The sequence below is a fragment of the Coffea arabica genome, chromosome 5c, assembly GCF_036785885.1.
Source record: "Coffea arabica cultivar ET-39 chromosome 5c, Coffea Arabica ET-39 HiFi, whole genome shotgun sequence".
NCBI classification, from domain to species: domain Eukaryota; kingdom Viridiplantae; phylum Streptophyta; class Magnoliopsida; order Gentianales; family Rubiaceae; genus Coffea; species Coffea arabica.
Window position 1 is genome coordinate 7,405,234 of NC_092319.1, and position 21,905 is coordinate 7,427,138.

Genomic DNA, 21,905 nt, shown 5'->3' on the forward strand with positions numbered 1-21,905 from the left:
TCAAACTTAGCAATAATCACACAATTAACCATTTCTTTTCTTGAAACTTGACATTCTTAATTACTCAAGCCCAGAATAGTGTACCAGCATAAGTTGGCACACAGCAAAAGATGAAGATAAGCAGATAGGAGTTTTCAATGACACACACGCAGGACCAGCAAAAGAAAGACCAAACAACAAAATAACACCATGAATTGAAGGTCATAAAATGAAAACTTTTACAAGCACACAGGAAAATTTTAGTCCACCAGTTTATTTATCTATCAAAAAGGTATTCAACACTCTAAAATTCTCAAAGGCATCAAGCTCTACATGTCGATTAGACCTTAGATTGAATGTAAAATACTTCCATAAAAGGACACAAACTGTTCAACAGTGTGAGCAAACCATAGTTAATAAAAAGAAACATGTATACCAATTAATAAGCTGTCTGGGGCAATATCTAGTAGTAAATTACAATCCACTCATTTAAAACAGCACCACGAACAAAATAATTTTTCATTGCAACTAGAATGAAAGTACATGAGAGCCAAATGGAACAAGCACATCAAGATCTGGGATACCCTGCCGCAAAACTAAACTAAAGCATAATAATGGGGAAAATATCAGACAATATCTCCATAGTTGCAAACCAAAACCTTAAGTTGACAGATAACCTAAAGGAGATAAAAAAGAAATAAACTGTCCAAGACAAGGGAGAAAAAGTCCTAGTCTAATCACTTGAAGATCCGTCATCATCTTCGCGCGCTGTCACAACCTTCTCTATAAACCTCTTCCTGACTCCATCAAGAACATCTTTCTTAGACTGTTCACCCCCACCCTGACCATCATTGAGAACTGGATCCGACTGACAGAGAACTAATGCAACACCTAAAGATTTGGAAATGCAGTTTATGAAATCAGTCAGAGAAAATAGCAGATTCAATTTACAAAAGATTAAAATAGGGAATCAAATAGTTATCATATTCTCAGTCCCTCCGCTAGTTAATCCTAATCTAAACAAAAACAATAAGAACCATGAATATTCCATAAAACACAGGTTTCAAGGCAATACAGACATCAACTTCCATTAGAAGATATCAAAAGAGTTGCAGAAGCCTAAACTTCCAACATACCTTCAGGTGTGCATTTCCGACCAAAGCTACGGAGACCCACATAGTTTGCTTTGACTGCACTGTTGTTGTACACCAAAAGAGTTGGAATATTTTGATCAGGATAGTTAGGAATGCAGTCAGTAGATATAATTTTCACAAACTTGGTTGCCGGATATCTTTGAGCCAGTTCTTCCAAACATTGCAAAAGAAGCTCGCAATCGGCGTGTCTATCAGAAAATGTGTAGTGTTAAACAATCTAGTACCTCCAACATAAAAGTTGCTAAATTTTGAACCAATATTTAAAAAATTTAACATCACCACAAAGATAATAGTGAAGAGGAAAACAGTGCTTAATAAGTTATAATTACCCGTCCTTGTAAAGAACCACCACAACCCAAACATCTGCTGGTGCTTGTGAAACTTCTCGCACAAAATCAGATCCAGAAATCGGCATCACTGACCCAAACCTCACAATTTTGGCAAATTCTCTCATCTCTGCCAACCTCTTCTTCCTTTGCAAAGCACCAAAACACGTATTAGCTTCCACATTTACTGAAACCACACTAATTCAAAAGCTCATTTTTCTCAAGATGCACCTAATTTTTCACCTCAATTACTGAAGAACTAAGTTCCACAACTGTTACCTAAATTCAAAATCTCTTTAGATGGGGAATAATTCCAATATAATCCTAATTACCAAGAAATTTAAAAAAGGAAATTAACTTTCAAGCCTTAGTTACTGAAATCCCAATATATGTATGAAGACAATTCAACGACCAAATACAGGAAAATCAAAAGGCCCACCACCCCAAAAAATGAAAAAAGTTAAGAGGTACCTGTACTCTTGGAGGAAGCGATCATCGTCAAGATCATCTTCAAGGTCTTCAAGTTCTTCTTCGGTCTTGTCATCGACCCAGGCCTTGTCTTTGGGCTTTGAGTCGGGGTCTTCGGCTGGGGTGAAAGAAGGGGGCTTGAAAGCAGGGGGTTTGGGAGGAAGGTTCCCTAATTTTCTCTGGATATCGTCCCATTGCGTCGAGGCACCTTCCAGATCCTTGTACACAAAATGGTAATCTGCCATTATTTTTGTTGAAAACAATGCCCTTGTTGACAATCCTTATACTCCAACAGATCTAGGAATCCTCAAACAAAGTGATATCTTCCACCATGCGCATTCGTTCTCCTATAAAAGCATGATTAACTGAGTCCATACTCCAAAAAACACAATACAAAAAACAAAAAACAATGAAACTATATAATAAGACACTTTTAAATTTTTCTCAATTTCAAGTCTATTATTTTTTGTTTTTACTTATAAATTATTTAATTAATCATTTTAAATTTATTTTATAGGTTTATGCAAAAAGAAAAAAAGAAAAAAAAAGAAAATAGATGTTCCAAATTGGAGAAAATAGTAGAGATTTTTCTTTTGTTTCAACCTCAATTATTAAATAATCAAAAAACAAACCTAACAATAAATCCTATCAAAAACTCCCAAAACCCAAATGAAGCCCAAAGAAAAATCCATGCGAAAAAAAAATTGAAGCCTAGAAGGTAGGCCTGAAGAACCAAAGGCCCATTGGCCCATTTCTTTTTCTCAAAAAAAAATTTTTTTGAATGATTTTCACTCGTGCGTGCAATGCAGGCGCGTGTTTCTTCTCCAAAATTTCACGGCAAGACTGGTACAAAAAGCTTCATGACTTCATTTTATTTTCCTTTCTTTTTTTTTCTTTCTTTTTCTCCAAAGTTTGGTTAGTACATATACAATTCATCGTCTTCCAAATTCTATTGAAAAATATTCATCAAAAGGGACTCCTCATCATTTCTAAAAAATTCATCCTACCTATCATTTCTAGATTAGGGTTTTTGTTTTCATATAAATAGGAAACAAGAGAGCTTTTAGGGTTGGAGGAGAGAGAAAAGAACAAGTTAGAAAGCAGGGTGAGGAAGAAAAGAGAGAGCACAAGGAAAGAAAATTTTTCTGATAAAAAGCAGAGACAGGGTTGACGATCCAACCCTGTTCATCCCCATTTTTCTACTTCGTTTTAGGTCCTTTGAAGGATATTTTTTTTTCTACGCTTTCTAGGATCATAGTAGAGCAATTTTTGTGTTGAGAGTTTTATAAAAAACAGTTCTAAGACCTTCAAATCAGAGTTTGAAATCGTTATCCTCGTAGCTCTCGATGCCAGTAGCAGTCATATGGATCTGCTGCACTTCGAATTTTGCGAGTTTTTTTCCAAGATTTTTCATGCTCAATCTGATTCTGTAAGCATCAGGGGTAATCTTATTCGCTCTTCTCATTGATTGCAGCTTGTATGAAGATCTAAGTCCATCATATAGGAATTCTAAGTTTTTTTTTTTTCTGACTAAGCTTGATAATTTGCGTTTGTCTCTTGTTGATGCTCACTTGATCATTTCCAAAGCTTATAATGGTCTCCAATGTTTTAAAACTTGGACCGTCAATTGAACCGGTGAAGTGAAAGGGTCGAGGTTCAACCGGTCGGATCGGTTCAACCCCGGTTCAATAAATAAATAAATAAATATATATATATATACACACACATATACACACACACCTATGCACATAATTAATACATAGCTAATTATGAATATTCAACAAATAAATTAATACATAGCCAAGGAGGATGGGAAATTTTGTATCAAATTTCTCAAATAACAAGAAGACATCCAATGGCACCTTAACAAAAGATAATCCTAGTTTTGTAATAATTGCCAAAACTAAAATATACACCTAGTGATGCACGGCTATGAAACATTAGTGCTACTAGTGATTCGGGACACATTATAGTGGATCAATTGTAAATCTAAAATGATTTGATGCATTGCAATAATTTTAGTAGAATCAATGATGCTTAAGACTATTCGTCCTTCTTTAATTCCATGATGATTTGAAGTCAACATCCGTGAACTTTTTCCACTTGTGACCATGAAACTTTCTATCTAAAATGGTACAAATCCTTTACTCGATCCATCACTGTAATAAAGAAACAAGTATGCAAAATTTATGAAGACTTGCAGCTTTATCATTGTGGAATTTCAGGAAACATACGTCTACTGGAGTTCATGTGCATATGAGGTTTTTTTTTTTACTTTCATTCACAAAAGCCTATTCAAAAACATTTTGTGCAGAAACTCGCACTTTCTCTTGGCTAGCAGTCTCCATAGTAAGATAATAGATTAACCTATTGATTCACCTTTGCTACAATCTTCGAGCCAGGCAACAAAGGCAACTAACGAGTAAAAAAACAAAACAAAACAAAAATTACAGGACAAACAGACTGATGAGCTTATCTAATTTGAGGACAAACCAAAAAAAATACCTTATCTAATTTGGGGACAAACCAGATCTTTTGCTTTTCAACTTTTTTTTACTTTACCAAGTTAGTCTATGAAATGGAGGAATAGCAAAAATATAATCTAATCATTTAGGCTGCTGCTGCAATGACAAGTCAATAAAGATCATATGCCCAACAAACAAATTGTATAATTAGAGGCTCCCCCAAGACATTGAACGTACGCATGCAAATTTCATTACCGAATATCAGGAAGTATCGTAAACCAATTCATAGTGAAAAAAGAAGATAGATCCTTTCAGTTTCTTCATAGTCCTGCTAATTTCGAACCAAAATGAAGCAACAAAAAATTTACCAATCAGCTGTGCAACTCTGCAGCAGGAAAATTACAAACATATACAAAAATTTATTCACACTATCTTATCATTCAAGCAACAACTTACAAAAATGAAATAGGATTTTACGGCATCATCATTCTTCTTCAAATATGACACTACTACAATTCCCTTCCAACAAAAGTTCCAACTGAACTAGTAACCAAAAGAAGATAACAGTACAGTTCAATCAGCTATTACAGAATCAGATCTACCACCTGCAACTGGACCAATCTACAACTACAAAACTCATAACTGCAGTGCAAGAATTATAACTAATAATCAAAACCCACAAAAATTCACAGAATATCAATCCAGAAATTCACATATTGCCTCCGATCTTCCTATAGCAAGGCAAAACATGAAACTGCAAGCATCAAAATTCAATCTTTTTCCCAAAAACAGCAACCACAGAGGGCCGAGGGGACGGTTCCTAAAACCCAGCAATCAACAAAGAAAGGTTAAAAAAAAAGGGAAAAAAGATAAACGAACCCGGTAATAGCTTGAATTCCAGGATGTACTGATGTCTTGCACCTCTTCTGTTTTCGTTCCGTTATTCTGTCTTTGGTTTGAAATCAAATTACTGACATGAAATTGATTAAGAGGAGACTCATGTGAGGGTTATTTTTTATGGAATTTGGAGGGGAACTTTCTGGTATTTTTCGTCCGCAAAGAAATGCAGAAATGGTAGCTGATGCTTAATCTATTTGGAGAAGATGGCTGCTTGTTTGGATTTATAATTTCAGTCCCTTTATTCTCCTTTTCCTTGTGATTTAACCCCATAATGTTAAAACTTCATAATTTGACCCCAAAATTTTTATTATTCTTTCAATTAGGTCCTTATTGTTATCGCATTTTGAACCCCTTAAGTTTCCCTTATTCTGACAGGACCCGAAAATCGAACAAGTTGAACTAACTTCACCCTTTTAGATTTTAATCATCTTTTCATATTGTTAAATAGTCTTTTGGGTGGATTAATTCTTGATTTTGGGTCATAATTGTGGTTTAATAATTTTAGTTGATTTTATCATGTTGGGTTCAATGAAATAAGTGATTTGGGTTAAGAGGCTATTTTTGTTTGGGTTTAAGGAAGTGGATTTAGTTTATTTTTGTTGGGTTTTTGGCTTGGGCTAGAGGGTCAAGGCCCATTAGTTTCATGGGTTAATTTTGGGTCAAAATAATAGACTAGCCCGCTCCATTTCTTTGGATTTTCCTTTGGGTTGGGGAAGTTTTTGGCCCAAACAAATAAACAAATAAAGAAAAGGGCCCAATGGCCTGTTAAGTCAAGAAGTAAGTGATAATGAAATTTCATTCCAGTCCCCTAAATTTTGGATGTTTTCCTTATGGCCCTACAAATTTTCAAAATCTTTCAATTGGGTCCTTAATTTAATTGTAAATAGGTCCCTAAACTTTGTTTTTCTTTAATTTTCCCCAAATTTTTGTGATAATTATAATTTGACCCCCATAACTTTATAATTTTTGTAATTAAGTCCATGCTTTTTTAAATTTCTTAAATGTAGGTTGTTTACATGATTTAATTGATTCAATTTCATGTTTTATTTTCATTTTTTATGATTATTTGTTAATTAAAGTAATACCTTGACATTTTCCTTGTTTTTTGAGGGTAAATAAGTAAATTTCTTTCATTAGGGCCCCAACCACAGGGAGGTACACTCTATCCCTTATTTTTGATTTATTTGATCCTATGTGCACTTATGTGTTTTATGTGTGTAGTTGTATGATTTTGAATGTTTTATTTCATTTTCATTCATTTATTTCTTTAGTTATTTGATTTTACTTTAATTTTGTGCGTTTATTCTAATGTAATTATTTAAAAGACATTTAAATGCCAAAGTTGTAATAGTTAGAGGGTTCAAGACCTATATGTAGATAGAATATGTAATAGTTAGGGGTTTGTTTATTTATTTATTTCTTCTCCTCTTAGATTGTAGTTAGAGCCCCAAGTGTAATAGTTAGAGGTTTATTTGCTTTATTTTGTTTTGTGTGATTTGCATGCCTATGTGCTATGTGTTACCGCTTTCTTAGGACCTTGCATCTAGATATCATGATTATGTGTTATGTGTTTATGTGATATTATGTGTTTACATGCTTTTGTTAAGTTTTACATGAATAATTTAGTTATAATTAATCTGTGACATGTTATCACAGTAGTCCAACGCTAGTTGTGATCCATTTCTCGATACCACACTAGTCCAACGCTAGTTGTAGTTCCCTTGTCCGATTTTTCACTAGTCCAATGCTAGTGAGAAAGTAGAAATATGGGCTAGTCCAATGCTAGACCCTTAGGAGCCCTCCGAGCATTAGATCATGATTGTGTGATAAAAACACTTCATCTCATGCATATTTTAGGGTCTTCTGTCATTTTTTGCATATTCCCCTTTATACTGATATCCCTCATCCCATAATTCCCCCTTATATATCCCCTATCCAGTATTCTCTCTTATATCCACCTCTCCTATTTCATATAATCCTATACATGAAACATGATATTAGATTTGCATTTCATATAGGGAAAATTAGAGATAAATTAGTACATTTGTTTGATTAGATTAGGGAAAACCCCTTTCTATATGGGATATGAACAAGTTTGGTTTTCTAACCTTAGCACGCTCGTATTCCCTCTATTAAAGGGAAAATTGAGTCACGAACATTAATCTCCCGTACCCAACATGACGCATTCCTTTAGGTCATGTATATTTTGTATTTATATAATTATTTTATTTCTTTTCTTTTCTTAGAGTCTCATTTTTTACATTATTCGTGACCTCTCCAAAGAGTCACTATTGGGCATCATAATTAATGTGATTTGCACCAATTGAGTTTTGAAAAGAAATTCCGACCCTCCGACACCCTCTTAGGTCTAGAGTTTGTATTCATATAGTACATTCAAATATGATAAATTTTTAGGTTAAAATAAGAAAATCTTTGATTAAATCACGCAACTAGTCTTGATTAGGTTGAAAAGGTGTCTTGGATTTTTTATCCTTGCCTTCCCTTTCTTCAAATGTAACTCCCGAACACCTTCTCTGATTTTCGTAGACTTAGGAGTCGTTTAAAAAAGGGTTTTCCATGATTTTATCAAAAATTCATTTTAGGTGACTTGGTATACCTTAATTCTATAGCAAGTGGCGACTCCGATTTTTATTCTAAAACCCTTTTTAAATTATCAATTATTTTGGGTCAATCGTCGCATTTTCAAGTCCCATTTAGACCCACATTCTTTATTTATTTTCTAAAAATCAAAAATTCATTTTCAATCAAAATTAATAAAAAACTTCATTTTTCTAAACTAAATTTATTTTTCTTATTTCAAAAATGGGGCGCGACAATAGTCATATAGCATTCTCGTGTGGCTCTTAGATCACTGTGGATCTCAGTAATGCCATGACTGGTCGGAAACTTCAAACTCAAATGATAGGTTGAACAGACCGCCTGCAGTGCATTTAAGGTAGGATGGCCAATGATCATGTTATACGAGGAGGCTGCTCTTACAACTGTGAGATTGATAGGTAGGTTGCAACATCTAGGAGCATCTTCTATAGTCAAAATAAGGGTGATCATCCCCTCGAGATAAACCAAGTCCGACCAAAGACGTCATGATAGGTGCCAATGTTTCGTCTCCTATCCCCATTCGCTTAAAAGTTTCGTAATAGAGAATGTCAACAGAACTCCCTGGGTTTCTGTACATCTTTTTAATGATGAAGTTATTTAATATCATCTCGGTGACAATCGCCTCGTGATTTTGGGAGGCCACAGGGACAAAGTCCTGTGGTCCATAAAAGATGACTTCAGTGAGGCGGGAATTTGGCTCCATAGAATCGAGTCTAGCCTATCGGAATGTCCGCTTCCTATAATGCTAGCTATCTCCTCTAGAAGGCCCCCCATTGACGGTATTAATCACTCTGGTTACATGTCGACCAAGATTTGGAGATCGATCTCAAGAAGATATGTCCTCTCGCCAATCATTGGGACGATTGTATGGTCGGCACTCTCATTGGTCATCTTGACGACTATTGTGTGCTCATCCCGATGATCTCCTCACCGATGATCTCTTCTATTATCTCGGGGATCAGTTCTCCCCCTCCTATCAACAAATTGTCTCAAGTATCTTTGCTTGAGTAAATTTTTAATCTCCTTCTTGAGATTGTTACAATTCTTGGTCTTATGACAGATATCTCTATGGAATGCGCAATAGAGATTCGAGTTTCTCTTCTCCTTTCTTCCTGACATCCTCGGAGGAAGACAACCCAAATTCTGTTGTTCCATGACAGATAAAATATGAGCACATGAGGCATTAAGGGGAGTAGGATTTTGATCAGCAATAGGGGGCTTTCCCTTCAAGATCCTCTCAAACATACTGCATGTTTCTCGACTTAGACTAGTCGAGGTGTTCACTGAACTTTTGTTTTGAGGCTGTCACCCCCTTCTCTCCTAGGTTGATAGGGAAGACTAAGTTTCCCTTTTCATCTTATTAGTCTTCTGTGAGGCCCCAATCAGTTCGTAAGGTGATATTAAGGTTTTAGGGCTAAGGAGAAACCCTAAACTCGGCGAAGATTGAAAACCCTAACTTTGCTTATGATAAAACCCTAGTTTATGCAGTATTCTAGTGTGTGTTTTAGCACAAGAAAAAAATAAGATTCGTTATAGTTTACAGAGGTTTAACAAGTTTGAAAATGATTAGTAAACTCTGGATTAGTAAACCTCTAGTGTTACAATATTAGAAAGCTTAAATAGAGTTTTATTTATCGCTCGTCTTTTCCACATTTTCTTTATTCGAAAAATTCCCCAGATAATTTTTATGAGTAAATATAGATTTTAGATTATTTTTCTAGTATCGGTTAGTTTTTGAGAAATTAAGAACGTATATCGGACGTGGGACCCACTAGTGCGGTAAGTTCGGAAAAATTCGGCCGATTTAGTTAAGTTTCGGATACTGGGTTTAATTTATCGGGTGCTAATAGATAATTAGAGGATACTTTATGGATTAGAGTGAGAGGGAACAAAGTGATAGACTTGCATTAATGGAGGTGACAAGTGTCACCCTTGGATTAGTCCTTAAGTAAGACTAATATTCCTTGTCTTACCATTTGGTTAAAATATCTCAAAAATTACCAAAAATTCACACTTTTCTTCTCCATCTCGGCCGGCCTTCTCTAGCAAAGGAAGAAAGAAAACTCTTCAAAGTTTTGGCTTCCATCTATCTCAAATCCTCCAAAACAATCACTTAAACTTGTTTCTACTCCATAAAACCTCTTCATTAGGTGTTAGTGAGTTGTTTGGTGAAGTGTTTGGGGAAGCTAAGGTGATAAGCAACTCTCCCTCTCTTGTTTTACTAGGTGAGTAATGAATGAACCTTCTCCTTCACCTAATGAAGCTTAATTTGTGCTTAGTGGTAGTTAAAATGTTGAATTTTGTGGTTTATTTCTTGATTTTGGATGAAGTGGTGAAGTTTTCCATTTATTGGTGATATTTCTGTTTATATATGAATTTGATGGTGTGGCCTTGTATGATGATTGGCAATGGCCTAAAATGAGGCTAGTAGGTGTAAATGATTGTTAATTGCAAGCACTTTTTGGTTTGAAGGGAAATTTGGAAGACTAGGGTTTCATACCCTTCAATTCTGTCCGGTTTTGTATTTCCTGGTTAGAGACCGAATTGGCCTTAGCTTTAAACATGAAAATTTTAGGAAATGACATTTTAGAGGTGCCTGCAAATTTTCAGGTCAATCGGAGTAGCGTAGAATGAGAAAAGTCAAAATTACCCTTGCTGTCCTGGTTTTACCCGAATGTAAAAATTGCACCTGTAATTGGTTGTTTTGGCTGGAATTGCTTCAGAATTGGTTGTTCCGGTCTTCTAATGAAATGTAGCCCTGTTTCTAAGCTTTCGTATGGCTTTGAAATTTCTGAATTTGGACTTATGTAGGCTGTTTTATGATGTTTGTACTAGAAAACGGTTTGTGAACCTGTTTTGCAATTCTGGTGTAGTATATTACATTTTTGACGTAGTTACACTCGAAATTGGACTGAATGGCCCTCTTCGACATTGTAGCCTCTTAAGGCCTGAATATGTCTGTAAAATTTCAGGTCAAACGGATTAGTGTATCATGAGTTATAGATGAAATACTCAAGCCTGTTTTGAACATCAGGTTCTGTGCGTTTTTAGTTTAGCTTCAGCCCATGACTTTTTCGGTTTTGATACCATACGATTTGGGTATTTACTCCTTCATAAGAAATGTAGATCTTGGTTTTAGCTTCGAAACGGTATAAAGTGCGTCGAAATCCGAGTTTCGTAGCTTCCGTTATGACCCAAACAAAATCAATCGTCAAAACTGCCTTTGAATCTAGACAGTTCTGACGAGCACTTTGACACTCAATTTTCGTTCTGTTCTGAGTGGATTCAGGTCTTGGCCAAAACATCAAAGTTTTATCCTTATGTCACAGATTTCTAATGCCTTTGGAATTTCCTGATTTGGATTTGTGACCTGGGAGTTACGGTCCAGCAAACATACCCTGTCCGTTACTTTGGAGTGCGAATTCCTGGAACGGTTTTCTGCACTTTCGACCCATCTCTGTTCAGATCCGGAGTTAGGGGTCTTCATGAAAGTTATAGACTTTTCTCTTAACTTCACAACGGTACCTCATGTACCTTGATCCGACACTCATAGCTTCGATTAGGCTCAAAATAGTTTTGACGACAAAATGGCTAGGCCGCCATTCCCGTTTCCGTGTGCCGTTTCCGCACTCGTATGTGCCGATTTTGCCGTTTTGCTTGTTTTAGGCATATTAGTAGCCGTTTATGATATTATGTGACGCAATCTTCTATTTAAGACGGTGGTGAGTTAGGTGGAACCGGTGGGGCCTACTAGCTACTCCTCGCGTCACAAATTTCGAACTTTTGCTCTTTTGTTCGTTGTGTAAGTATTCAGGCCGCTCTTACGTGTTAGTTGCTTATGTGTTTCGATATGTATGAAAAGGGTACCTAAGCGAGGGTGTACTTTATCGCACTCGACCTAAACCCTAGTTTGCGCACATATTTGTACATGACATATGTATATGAATCACTTTTGGAACTAAACCCCTTGAGCTTGTGGCTCGGGGTGACTTTTGAATAAATTTTGTGAAGTTTGTGAGTTTGGGGCCCGATCTCATGATCCAGATGAACTATTCGAGCCGGTTAGGGTTTGGTCGAAGTCAGTCCAACCTGGTTTGAGGTCACCAAGTTTGTGAATCCGGTTCACCGATTATGTGGACCAAGTTTATGACCCGAGCTTGTGAACCAAGCTCAATTTCGTTCGCTCGAGCAAGTTTGTGAGGTGCCTGGCCAGAGAGGGTGATAAGGTGTACGGTGGGAGTACAAGTGAAGTTCTACGGACCATTAATTGTAGTCGACGGAGTGTCGGCAGGAGATCATACATGGCACATGAATTGGCTTTGGAGCCACCTGTATCCTTATTATGTGATGTTACTTTTCTGCTTTTACTTTACTCTTATTGTGTAACTGTTGTTATGTGAAATTTACGCTTTCGCCCCTGTTTACTTAGCATATAGCTTACCCCTTTTTTTTTTGTTTTCCTTAACAGGGGCCGACGCGGGGACTTTTGGCACGTACACTAGTATAGTTAGGTTTGATTGTAATAGTTGGACATATAGTATGTTTGTTTTTGTTTTGGTGGTTTGTATAAGGACCCTTCCTAGGGTCTATCTTCTGCTGGTTGTGGTTATAGTATATTAGAGTGGTTTGACCCTGAAATGCCGGTTGACTGACGACTTAATGTTATGTAGGTATGTATCCGGGCAGTTCGAGTGGTGCGGGACCCAGTGGCATGGGACCGAGATTTCCGAGTACGAGAGGCGTAGAGGATCGAGTGCTGCGTAAGCGGGTGATCCGCTATCGGCAGATACCTGGAGAGCCTTACACTTTATACTCCCCTTTTGGTCAGGTGGCGCACCGACCTTGTGGATGTTGGTACACATACTGTTATCCTGACGAGGTCGTCCTGGCTGTGGACGACGAGCGACGCAGCCTACTTAGACAGCTAGACGAGGCTAGAGAGGTTGGCTTTGGGCAGACGATGCGTATTAGGGACTTGGAGCAGGGTCTCCGAGAGGAGAGGGAGAGGACGGACGCTTTGCACCGTCAGTTTCAGGACACACACCAGCACCTCTTCGCTATGAAGAGGCAGCTGAGGGATAGGGCTTGGAGTATGTCTGTCGACTGCGAGCTGCTACTAGATCTAACCGCAGAGGCACCGCCACGAGCCACCGGTCCAGAGAGGATGGACGAGGTGGACACGTTAGGTTCCGTTGGGAACTTGGGCCCTAGGGGAGGCGATTAGGGTCGCTTTTGTATTTTTGTTTAGCTAGTGTATGACTTTTGTTAGAACTAGCATGACTACTCTCTTTTGTTATTTGGTTGGCTGACTAGATTTTGGAGCCAGTGCTCATGTGTACATTGGGTTTTGTACCGACTGGAGGTCGGTAATGTGTAAATCTTTTGGTGTGATTTTGTAAATATATGTATATATTTGAAAAGCATTTTGAACTTATCTTTTGTGTGTCTTCTGTGCATACGCTTTACGTCCGTACTTTTGCTCATAGCCTGAATAATAAGTATACGTAATGTTCCGATCTATAGACTTTTGCACTTAAATGGCCTCCGGTACTCGAGGTGGAGGTAGAGGGCGAGCACGAAGCCCTGAAAGGGAACAAGGACAAGAGCCAGATCAAGTAGCTACAGCCATTCAGCGGATGGCTGACTTGGTAGAACGTATGGTCGACCATCAGGGTCAGGGCCATGGGAATGCTGTTGGAAACCCTGGAAATAATCCGAGTAATCACGAAGGAGAGGACCGTGCTTTAGAACGGTTCCAAAAATTTGCGCCCCCTAAATTTGTAGGTGGACCCGACCCTGACCTAGCGGAGGGTTGGATGGACCGTATGCTAGATATTTTTGCCGCGCTTAGGTACTCGGAGGAACGGCAGATATCCTTTGCTGCTTTTCAATTTGAAGGGGCCGCCCGAGCCTGGTGGAACGTCATTAAAACCAAGTGGGAGCGCGAACAAACCCCCTGGACCTGGATCAACTTTACACGGGAATTTAATAAAAAATATTTACCACCTATTGTGCAAGAAAAAGGGAAAGATGATTTCAGCCGCCTACGTCAAGGTATATCGAGTGTGGCGCAATGCGAAACTCAGTTTACAAAACTTTCCCGTTTTGCCCCAGAGCTGGTGCTGACGGAGCAAAAGCGAATTCGCCGTTTTACCCAAAGCTTAAATGTGGAGATCCAGGAGGCACTAGCAGCTGCACAGTTGGACACGTTTAGCCAGGCACTAGAAAAAGCACAGCGGATTGAGACTGCCAGGGGACAGATTAAAGCCTTCCATGACCGGAAAAGGAGGCAACCCAGCTCGAATGACTCAACGGTTGGACAGAGTTCGCGGAACGAGCCACCTGCTAAGACAAGTAAAGGCACAGACGGTCCACGACCTACAAGAACCCTGAACAACTTTGGGCGAGATGCAGTAGGGCAAGAGCCCCAGAGGAGCGCCCAGCGTAGAGGGTCTAGTACGACCACTAAACCAACCTGTGGTTTCTGTGGGGGCAATCACACCAATGAAAATTGTTGGAAAAATAGTTCGGTACGGAAATGTTTCAAATGTGGTAGCACCGAACATCTGATTGCCCGGTGCCCCAAGATGCAGAAGGAAGGACTCAAGCCACCGACTGAAGGGACTACAACGAAGCCGTCAAATGTAGGGGAAAATCGACCCAAAGGGCCAGCAAGAGTATATGCAATGGGTCAACAAAAGGTGACTGAACCTTCGGCGGGTTTCGAAGGTACGCTTTGACCAAATAATTAATTTCGAGGACGAAATTTTCCTAAGTGGGGAGATTGTGAGGCCCCAATCAGTTCGTAAGTTGATATTAAGGTTTTAGGGCTAAGGAGAAACCCTAAACTCGGCTAAGATTGAAAACCCTAACTTTGCTTATGATAAAACCCTAGTTTATGCGGTATTCTAGTGTATGTTTTAGCACAAGAAAAAAATAGGATTCGTTGTAGTTTACAGAGGTTTAACAAGTTTGAAAATGGTTAGTAAACTCTGGATTAGTAAACCTCTAGTATTACAATATTAGAAAGCTTAAATAGAGTTTTATTTATCGCCCGCCTTTTCCACATTTTCTTTATTAGAAAAATTTGCCAGATAATTTTTATGAGTAAATATAGATTTTCGATTATTTTTCTTATATCCGTTAGTTTTTGAGAAATTAAGAACGTATATCGGACGTGGGACCCACTAGTGCGGTAAGTTCGGAAAAATTCGGCCGATTAGGTTAAGTTTCGGATACAGGGTTTAATTTATCGGGTGCTAAGAGATAATTAGAGAATACTTTATGGATTAGAGTGAGAGGGAACAAAGTGATAGACTTGCATTAATGGAGGTGACAAGTGTCACCCTTGGATTAGTCCTTAAGTAAGACTATTATTCCTTGTCTTACCATTTGGTTAAAATATCTCAAAAATTACCAAAAATTCACTCTTTTCTTCTCCATCTTGGCCGGCCTTCTCTAGCAAAGGAAGAAAGAAAACTCTTCAAAGTTTTGGCTTCCATCTAGCTCAAATCCTCCAAAACAATCACTTAAACTTGTTTCTACTCCATAAAACCTCTTCATTAGGTGTTAGTGAGTTGTTTGGTGAAGTGTTTGGGGAAACTAAGGTGACAAGCAACTCTCCCTCTCTTGTTTTACTAGGTGAGTAATGAATGAAATTTCTCCTTCACCTAATGAAGCTTAATTTGTGCTTAGTGGTAGTTAAAATGTTGAATTTTGTGGTTTATTTCTTGATTTTGGATGAAGTGTGAAGTTTTCCATTTATTGGTGATATTTCTATTTATATATGAATTTGACGGTGTGGCCTTGTATGATGATTGGCAATGGCCTAAAATGAGGTTAGTAGGTGTAAATGATTGTTAATTGCAAGCACTTTTTGGTTTGGAGGGAAATTTGGAAGACTAGGGTTTCATACCCTTCAATTCTGTCCGGTTTTGTATCTCCTGGTTAGAGGCCGAATTGGCCTTAGCTTAAAACATGAAAGTTGTAGGGAATGACATTTTAGAGGTGCATGCAAAATTTCAGGTCAATTGGAGTAGCGTAGAATGAGAAAAGTCGAAATTACCCTTGCTGTCCTGGTTTTACCCGAATGTAAGAATTGCGCCTGTAATTGGTTATTTTGGCTGGAATTGCTTCAGAATTGGTTGTTCCGGTATTCTAATGAAATGTAGCCCTGTTTCTAAGCTTTCGTATGGCTTTAGAATTTCTGGATTTGGACTTATGTAGGCTGTTTTATGATGTTTGTACTAGAATACGGTTTGTGAACCTGTTTTGCGATTCTGGTGTACTATATTACATTTTTGATATAGTTACACTCGAAATTGGACTGAGTGGCCTTCTTCTATATTATAGCCTCTTAAGTCCTGAATATTCTTGTAAAATTTCAGGTCAAACGGATTAGTGTATCATGAGTTATAGATGAAATACTCAAGCCTGTTTTGAACATCAGGTTTTGTGCGTTTTTAGGTTAGCTTCTGCCCATGACTTTTTCGGTTTTGATAGCGTACGATCTGGGTGTTGACTCCTTCATAAGAAATGTAGATCTTGGTTTTAACTTCGAAACGGTATAAAGTGCGTCGAAATCCGAGTTTCGTAGCTTCCGTTATGACCCAAACAAGATCAATCGTCAGAACTGCTTTTGAATCTGAACAGTTCTGACGGGTACTTTGACACTCAATTTTCGTTCTGATCTGAGTGGATTCAGGTCTTTGCCAAAACATCAAAGTTTTAACCTTATGTCTCAGCTTTCTAATGCCTTTGGAATTTCCTGATTTGGATTTGTGACCTGAGAGTTACGGTCCAGCAAACATACCCTGTCCGTTACTTTGGAGTGCGAATTCCTGGAACGGTTTTCTGCACTTTCGACCCATCTCTGTTCAGATCTGGAGTTAGGGGTCTTCATGAAAGTTATAGACCTTTCTCATAGCTTCGCAACGGTATCTCATGTACCTTGATTCGACACTCATAGCTTCGATTAGGCTCAAAACAGTTTTGACGGCAAAATGGCTAGGCCGCCATTCCCGTTTCCGTGTGCCGTTTCCGTACTCGTATGTGTCGATTTTGCCGTTTTGCTTGTTTTAGGCATATTAGTAGCCGTTTATGATATTATGTGATGCAATCTTCTATTTCAGACGGTGGTGAGTTAGGTGGAGCCGGTGGGGCCTACTAGCTACTACTCGCGGCACAAATTTCGAACTTTTGCTCTTTTGTTCGTTGTGTAAGTATTCAGGCCGCTCTTACGTGTTAATTGCTTATGTGTTTCGATATGTATGAAAAGGATACCTAAGCGAGAGTGTACTTTATCGCACTCGACCTAAACCCTAGTTTGCGCACATATTTGTACATGACATATGTATATGAATCACTTTTGGAACTAAACCCCTTGAGCTTGTGGTTCGGGGTGACTTTTGAATAAATTTTGTGAAGTTTGTGAGTGTGGGGACCGATCTCATGACCTAGATGGACTATTCGAGCCGGTTAGGGCTTGGTCGAAGTCAGTCCAACTTGGATTGAGGTCACCAAGTTTGTGAATCCGGTTCACCGATTATGTGGACCAAGTTTGTGACCCGAACTTGTGAACCAAACTCAATTTCGTTCGCTCGAGCAAGTTTGTGAGGTGCTTGGCCAGAGAGGGTGATAAGGTGTACGGTGGGAGTACAAGTGAAGTTCTACGGACCATTAATTGTAGTCGACGGAGTATCGGTAGGAGATCATACATGGCACATGAATTGGCTTTGAAGCCACCTGTATCCTTATTATGTGATGTTACTTTTCTGATTTTGCTTTACTCTTATTGTGTAACTGTTGTTATGTGAAATTTACGCTTTCGCCCCTGTTTACTTACTAACCATATAGCTTACCCCTTTCTTTTTGTTTTCCTTAGCAGGGGCTGACGCGGGGACTTTTGGCACGTACACTAGTATAGTTAGGTTTGATTGTAATAGTTGGACATATAGTATGTTTGTTTTTGTTTTGGTGGTTTGTATAAGGACCCTCCTTAGGGTCTATCTTCTGCTGGTTGTGGTTATAGTATATTAGAGTGGTTTGACTCGATACTTTTGAAGATGTAAATAGAAATTTTGGTGGTTGTATATATTATAAATAGTTCTCTTTTGGTTTAATATAGTTTTATTAGTTTTGTGTTTCGAGTCCTGGCGCAAGTTAGGCAGACGTCCCGCCGATACCCTAAAGTTCGCCCTTGGGAGAAGCGGGGGCGTCACAGGTAGTATCAGAGCGCCTAAGTTAGAGGACTTGGGCAAGTGGGACATACGCAATAGGCACTAGGCATATGTGACCCTTTTAAGTTGAATGATATATTTTAAGCTGAAATGCCGGTTGACTGACGACTTAATGTTTTGTAGGTATGTATCCGGGCAGTTCGAGTGGTGCGGGACCCAGTGGCATGGGACCGAGATTTTCGAGTACGAGAGACGTAGAGGATCGAGTGCTGCGTAAGCGGGGATCCGCTGTCGGCAGATACCTGGAGAGCCTTACACTTTATACTCCCCTTTTGGTCAGGTGGCGCACCGACCTTGTGGATGTTGGTACACATACTGTTATCCTGACGAGGTCGTCCTGGCTGTGGACGACGAGCGACGCAGCCTACTTAGACAGCTAGACGAGGTTAGAGAGGTTGGCCTTGGGCAGGCGATGCGTATTAGGGACTTGGAGCAGGGTCTCCGAGAGGAGAGGGAGAGGACGGACGCTTTGCACCGTCAGTTTCAGGACACACACCAGCACCTCTTCGCTATGAAGAGGCAGCTGAGGGATAGGGCTCGGAGCATGTCTGTCGACTGCGAGCTGCTACTAGATCTAGCCGCAGAGGCACCGCCACGAGCCACCGGTCCAGAGAGGATGGACGAGGTGGACACGTTAGGTTCCGTTGGGAACCTGGGCCTTAGGGGAGGCGATTAGGGTCGCTTTTGTATTTTTGTTTAGCTAGTGTATGACTTTTGTTAAAACTAGCATGACTACTCTCTTTTGTTATTTGGTTGGCTGACTAGATTTTGGAGCCAATGCTCATGTGTAAATTGGATTTTGTACCGACTGGAGGTCGGTAATGTGTAAATCTTTTGGTGTGACTTTGTAAATATATGTATATATTTGAAAAGTATTTTGAACTTATCTTTTGTGTGTCTTCTGTGCATACACTTTATGTTCGTACTTTTGCTTATAGCCTGGATAATAAGTATACGTAATGTTCCGATCTATAGATTTTTGCACTTAAATGGCCTCCGGTACTCGAGGTGGAGGTAGAGGGCGAGTACGAAACCCTGAAAGGGAACAAGGACAAGAGCCAGATCAAGTAACTACAGCCATTCAACGGATGGCTGACTTGCTATAACGTAAGGTCGATCATCAGGGTCAGGGCCATGGGAATGTTGTTGGAAACCCTGGAAATAATCCGAGTAATCACGAAGGAGAGGACCGTGCTTTAGAATGGTTCCAAAAATTTGCGCCCCCTAAGTTTGTAGGTGGACCCGACCCTGACCTAGCGGAGGATTGGATGGACCGTATGCTAGATTTTTTGCCGCGCTTAGGTACTCGGAGGAACGGCAGATATCCTTTGCTGCTTTTCAATTTGAAGGGGCCGCCCGAGCCTGGTGGAACGTGATTAAAATCAAGTGGGAGCGCGAACAAACCCCCTGAACCTGGATCAACTTTACACGGGAATTTAATAAAAAATATTTACCACCTATTGTGCAAGAAAAACGGGAAGATGATTTCATCCGCCTACGTCAAGGGGCATCGAGTGTGGCGCAATACGAAACTCAGTTTACGAAACTTTCCCGTTTTGCCCCAGAACTGGTGCTGACGGAGCAAAAGCGAATTCGCCGTTTTACCCAAGGCTTAAATGTGGAGATCCAGGAGGCACTAGCAGCTGCACAGTTCGACACGTTTAGCCAGGCACTAGAAAAAGCACAGCGGATTGAAATTGCCAGGGGACAGGTTAAAGCCTTCCATGACCGAAAAAGGAGGCAACCCAGCTCGAATGACTCAACAGTTGGACAGAGTTCGCGGATCGAGCCACCTGCTAAGACAAGTAAAGGCACAGACGGTCCACGACCTACAAGAACCCTGAACAATTTTGAGCGAGGTCCGGTAGGACAAGAGCCCCAGAGGAGCGCCCAGCGTAGAGGGTCTAGTACGGCCACTAAACCAACCTGTGGTTTCTGTGGGGGCAATCACACCAATGAAAATTGTTGGAAAAATAGTTCGGTACGGAAATGTTTCAAATGTGGTAGCACCGAACATCTGATTGTCCGGTGCCCCAAGATGCAGAAGGAAGGACTCAAGCCACCGACTGAAGGGACTACAACGAAGCCGTCAAATGCAGGGGAAAATCGACCCAAAGGGCCAGCAAGAGTGTATGCAATGGGTCAACAAGAGGTGACTGAACCTTCGGCGGGTTTCGAAGGTACGCTTTGACCAAATAATTAATTTCGAGGACGAAATTTTCCTAAGTGGGGGAGATTGTGAGGCCCCAATCAGTTCGTAAGTTGATATTAAGGTTTTAGGGCTAAGGAGAAATCCTAAACTCGGCTAAGATTGAAAACCCTAACTTTGCTTATGATAAAACCCTAGTTTATGCGGTATTCTAGTGTGTGTTTTAGCACAAGAAAAAAATAGGATTCGTTATAGTTTACAGAGGTTTAACAAGTTTGAAAATGGTTAGTAAACTCTGGATTAGTAAACCTCTAGTATTACAATATTAGAAAGCTTAAATAGAGTTTTATTTATCGCCCGCCTTTTCCACATTTTCTTTATTAGAAAAATTTCCCAGATAGTTTTTATGAGTAAATATATATTTTAGATTATTTTTCTAGTATCGGTTAGTTTTTGAGAAATTAAGAACGTATATCGGACGTGGGACCCACTAGTGCGGTAAGTTCGAAAAAATTCGGCCGATTATGTTAAGTTTCGGATACTAGGTTTAATTTATCGGGTGTTAAGAGATAATTAGAGAATACTTTATGGATTAGAGTGAGAGGGAACAAAGTGATAGACTTGCATTAATGGAGGTGACAAGTGTCACCCTTGGATTAGTCCTTAAGTAAGACTACTATTCCTTGTCTTACCATTTGGTTAAAATATCTCAAAAATTACCAAAAATTCACTCTTTTCTTCTCCATCTTGGCCGGCCTTCTCTAGCAAAGGAAGAAAGAAAACTCTTCAAAGTTTTGGCTTCCATCTAGCTCAAATCCTCCAAAACAATCACTTAAACTTGTTTCTACTCCATAAAATCTCTTCATTAGGTGTTAGTGAGTTGTTTGGTGAAGTGTTTGGGGAAGCTAAGGTGACAAGCAACTCTCCCTCTCTTGTTTTACTAGGTGAGTAATGAATGAACTTTCTCCTTCACCTAATGAAGTTTAATTTGTGCTTAGTGGTAGTTAAAATGTTGAATTTTGTGGTTTATTTCTTGATTTTGGATGAAGTGTGAAGTTTTCCATTTATTGGTGATATTTCTGTTTATATATGAATTTGATGGTGTGGCCTTGTATGATGATTGGCAATGACCTAAAATGAGGCTAGTAGGTGTAAATGATTGTTAATTGCAAGCACTTTTTGGTTTGGAGGGAAATTTGGAAGACTAGGGTTTCATACCCTTCAATTCTGTCCGGTTTTGTATCTCCTGGTTAGAGGCCGAATTGGCCTTAGCTTAAAACATAAAAGTTGTAGGGAATGACATTTTAGAAGCGCCTGCAAAATTTCAGGTCAATCGGAGTAGCGCAGAATGAGAAAAGTCGAAATTACCCTTGCTGTCCTGGTTTTACCCGAATGTAAGAATTGCGCCTGTAATTGGTTATTTTGGCTGGAATTGCTTCTGAATTGGTTGTTCTGGTATTCTAATGAAATGTAGCCCTGTTTCTAAGCTTTCGTATGGCTCTAGAATTTCTGGATTTGGACTTATGTAGGCTGTTTTATGATGTTTGTACTAGAATACGGTTTGTGAACCTGTTTTGCGATTCTGGTGTAGTATATTACATTTTTGA

At 39.2% G+C, this 21,905-nt stretch overlaps 1 protein-coding gene across 2 annotated transcripts; it reads right to left on the bottom strand.

Annotated features, from left to right (window-relative positions):
• Positions 1 to 484: 484 nt before the first annotated feature.
• Positions 485 to 5,468, bottom strand: LOC113690347 (uncharacterized). 2 transcript variants are annotated; one of them, XM_027208201.2, is made up of 5 exons: positions 5,272 to 5,468; positions 1,931 to 2,274; positions 1,463 to 1,606; positions 1,116 to 1,174; positions 485 to 870 (listed from the first exon to the last, which is right to left on the bottom strand). In XM_027208201.2, exons 2-5 carry the CDS (start codon positions 2,170 to 2,172, stop codon positions 713 to 715), a joined length of 603 nt encoding a protein of 200 aa, XP_027064002.1. In that variant the 5' UTR covers positions 2,173 to 2,274; positions 5,272 to 5,468; the 3' UTR covers positions 485 to 712. The 2 variants fall into 2 exon arrangements, with proteins under 2 accessions (XP_027064002.1, XP_027064001.1); XM_027208200.2 differs by having other exon boundaries at positions 1,116 to 1,321.
• Between the last annotated feature and the right edge of the window lie 16,437 nt (positions 5,469 to 21,905).

Bases quoted from the DNA above. Each gene is read 5' to 3' on its own strand.
- LOC113690347 (XM_027208200.2), bottom strand. From the start codon at position 2,172: ATGGCAGATTACCATTTTGTGTACAAGGATCTGGAAGGTGCCTCGACG. The intron at 1,322-1,462 runs GTAATTATAACT...ATTTTCTGATAG, and splicing joins GTGGTTCTTTACAAGGACGG to ACACGCCGATTGCGAGCTTC. The intron at 871-1,115 runs GTATGTTGGAAG...CCAAATCTTTAG, and splicing joins TCGGAAATGCACACCTGAAG to GTGTTGCATTAGTTCTCTGT.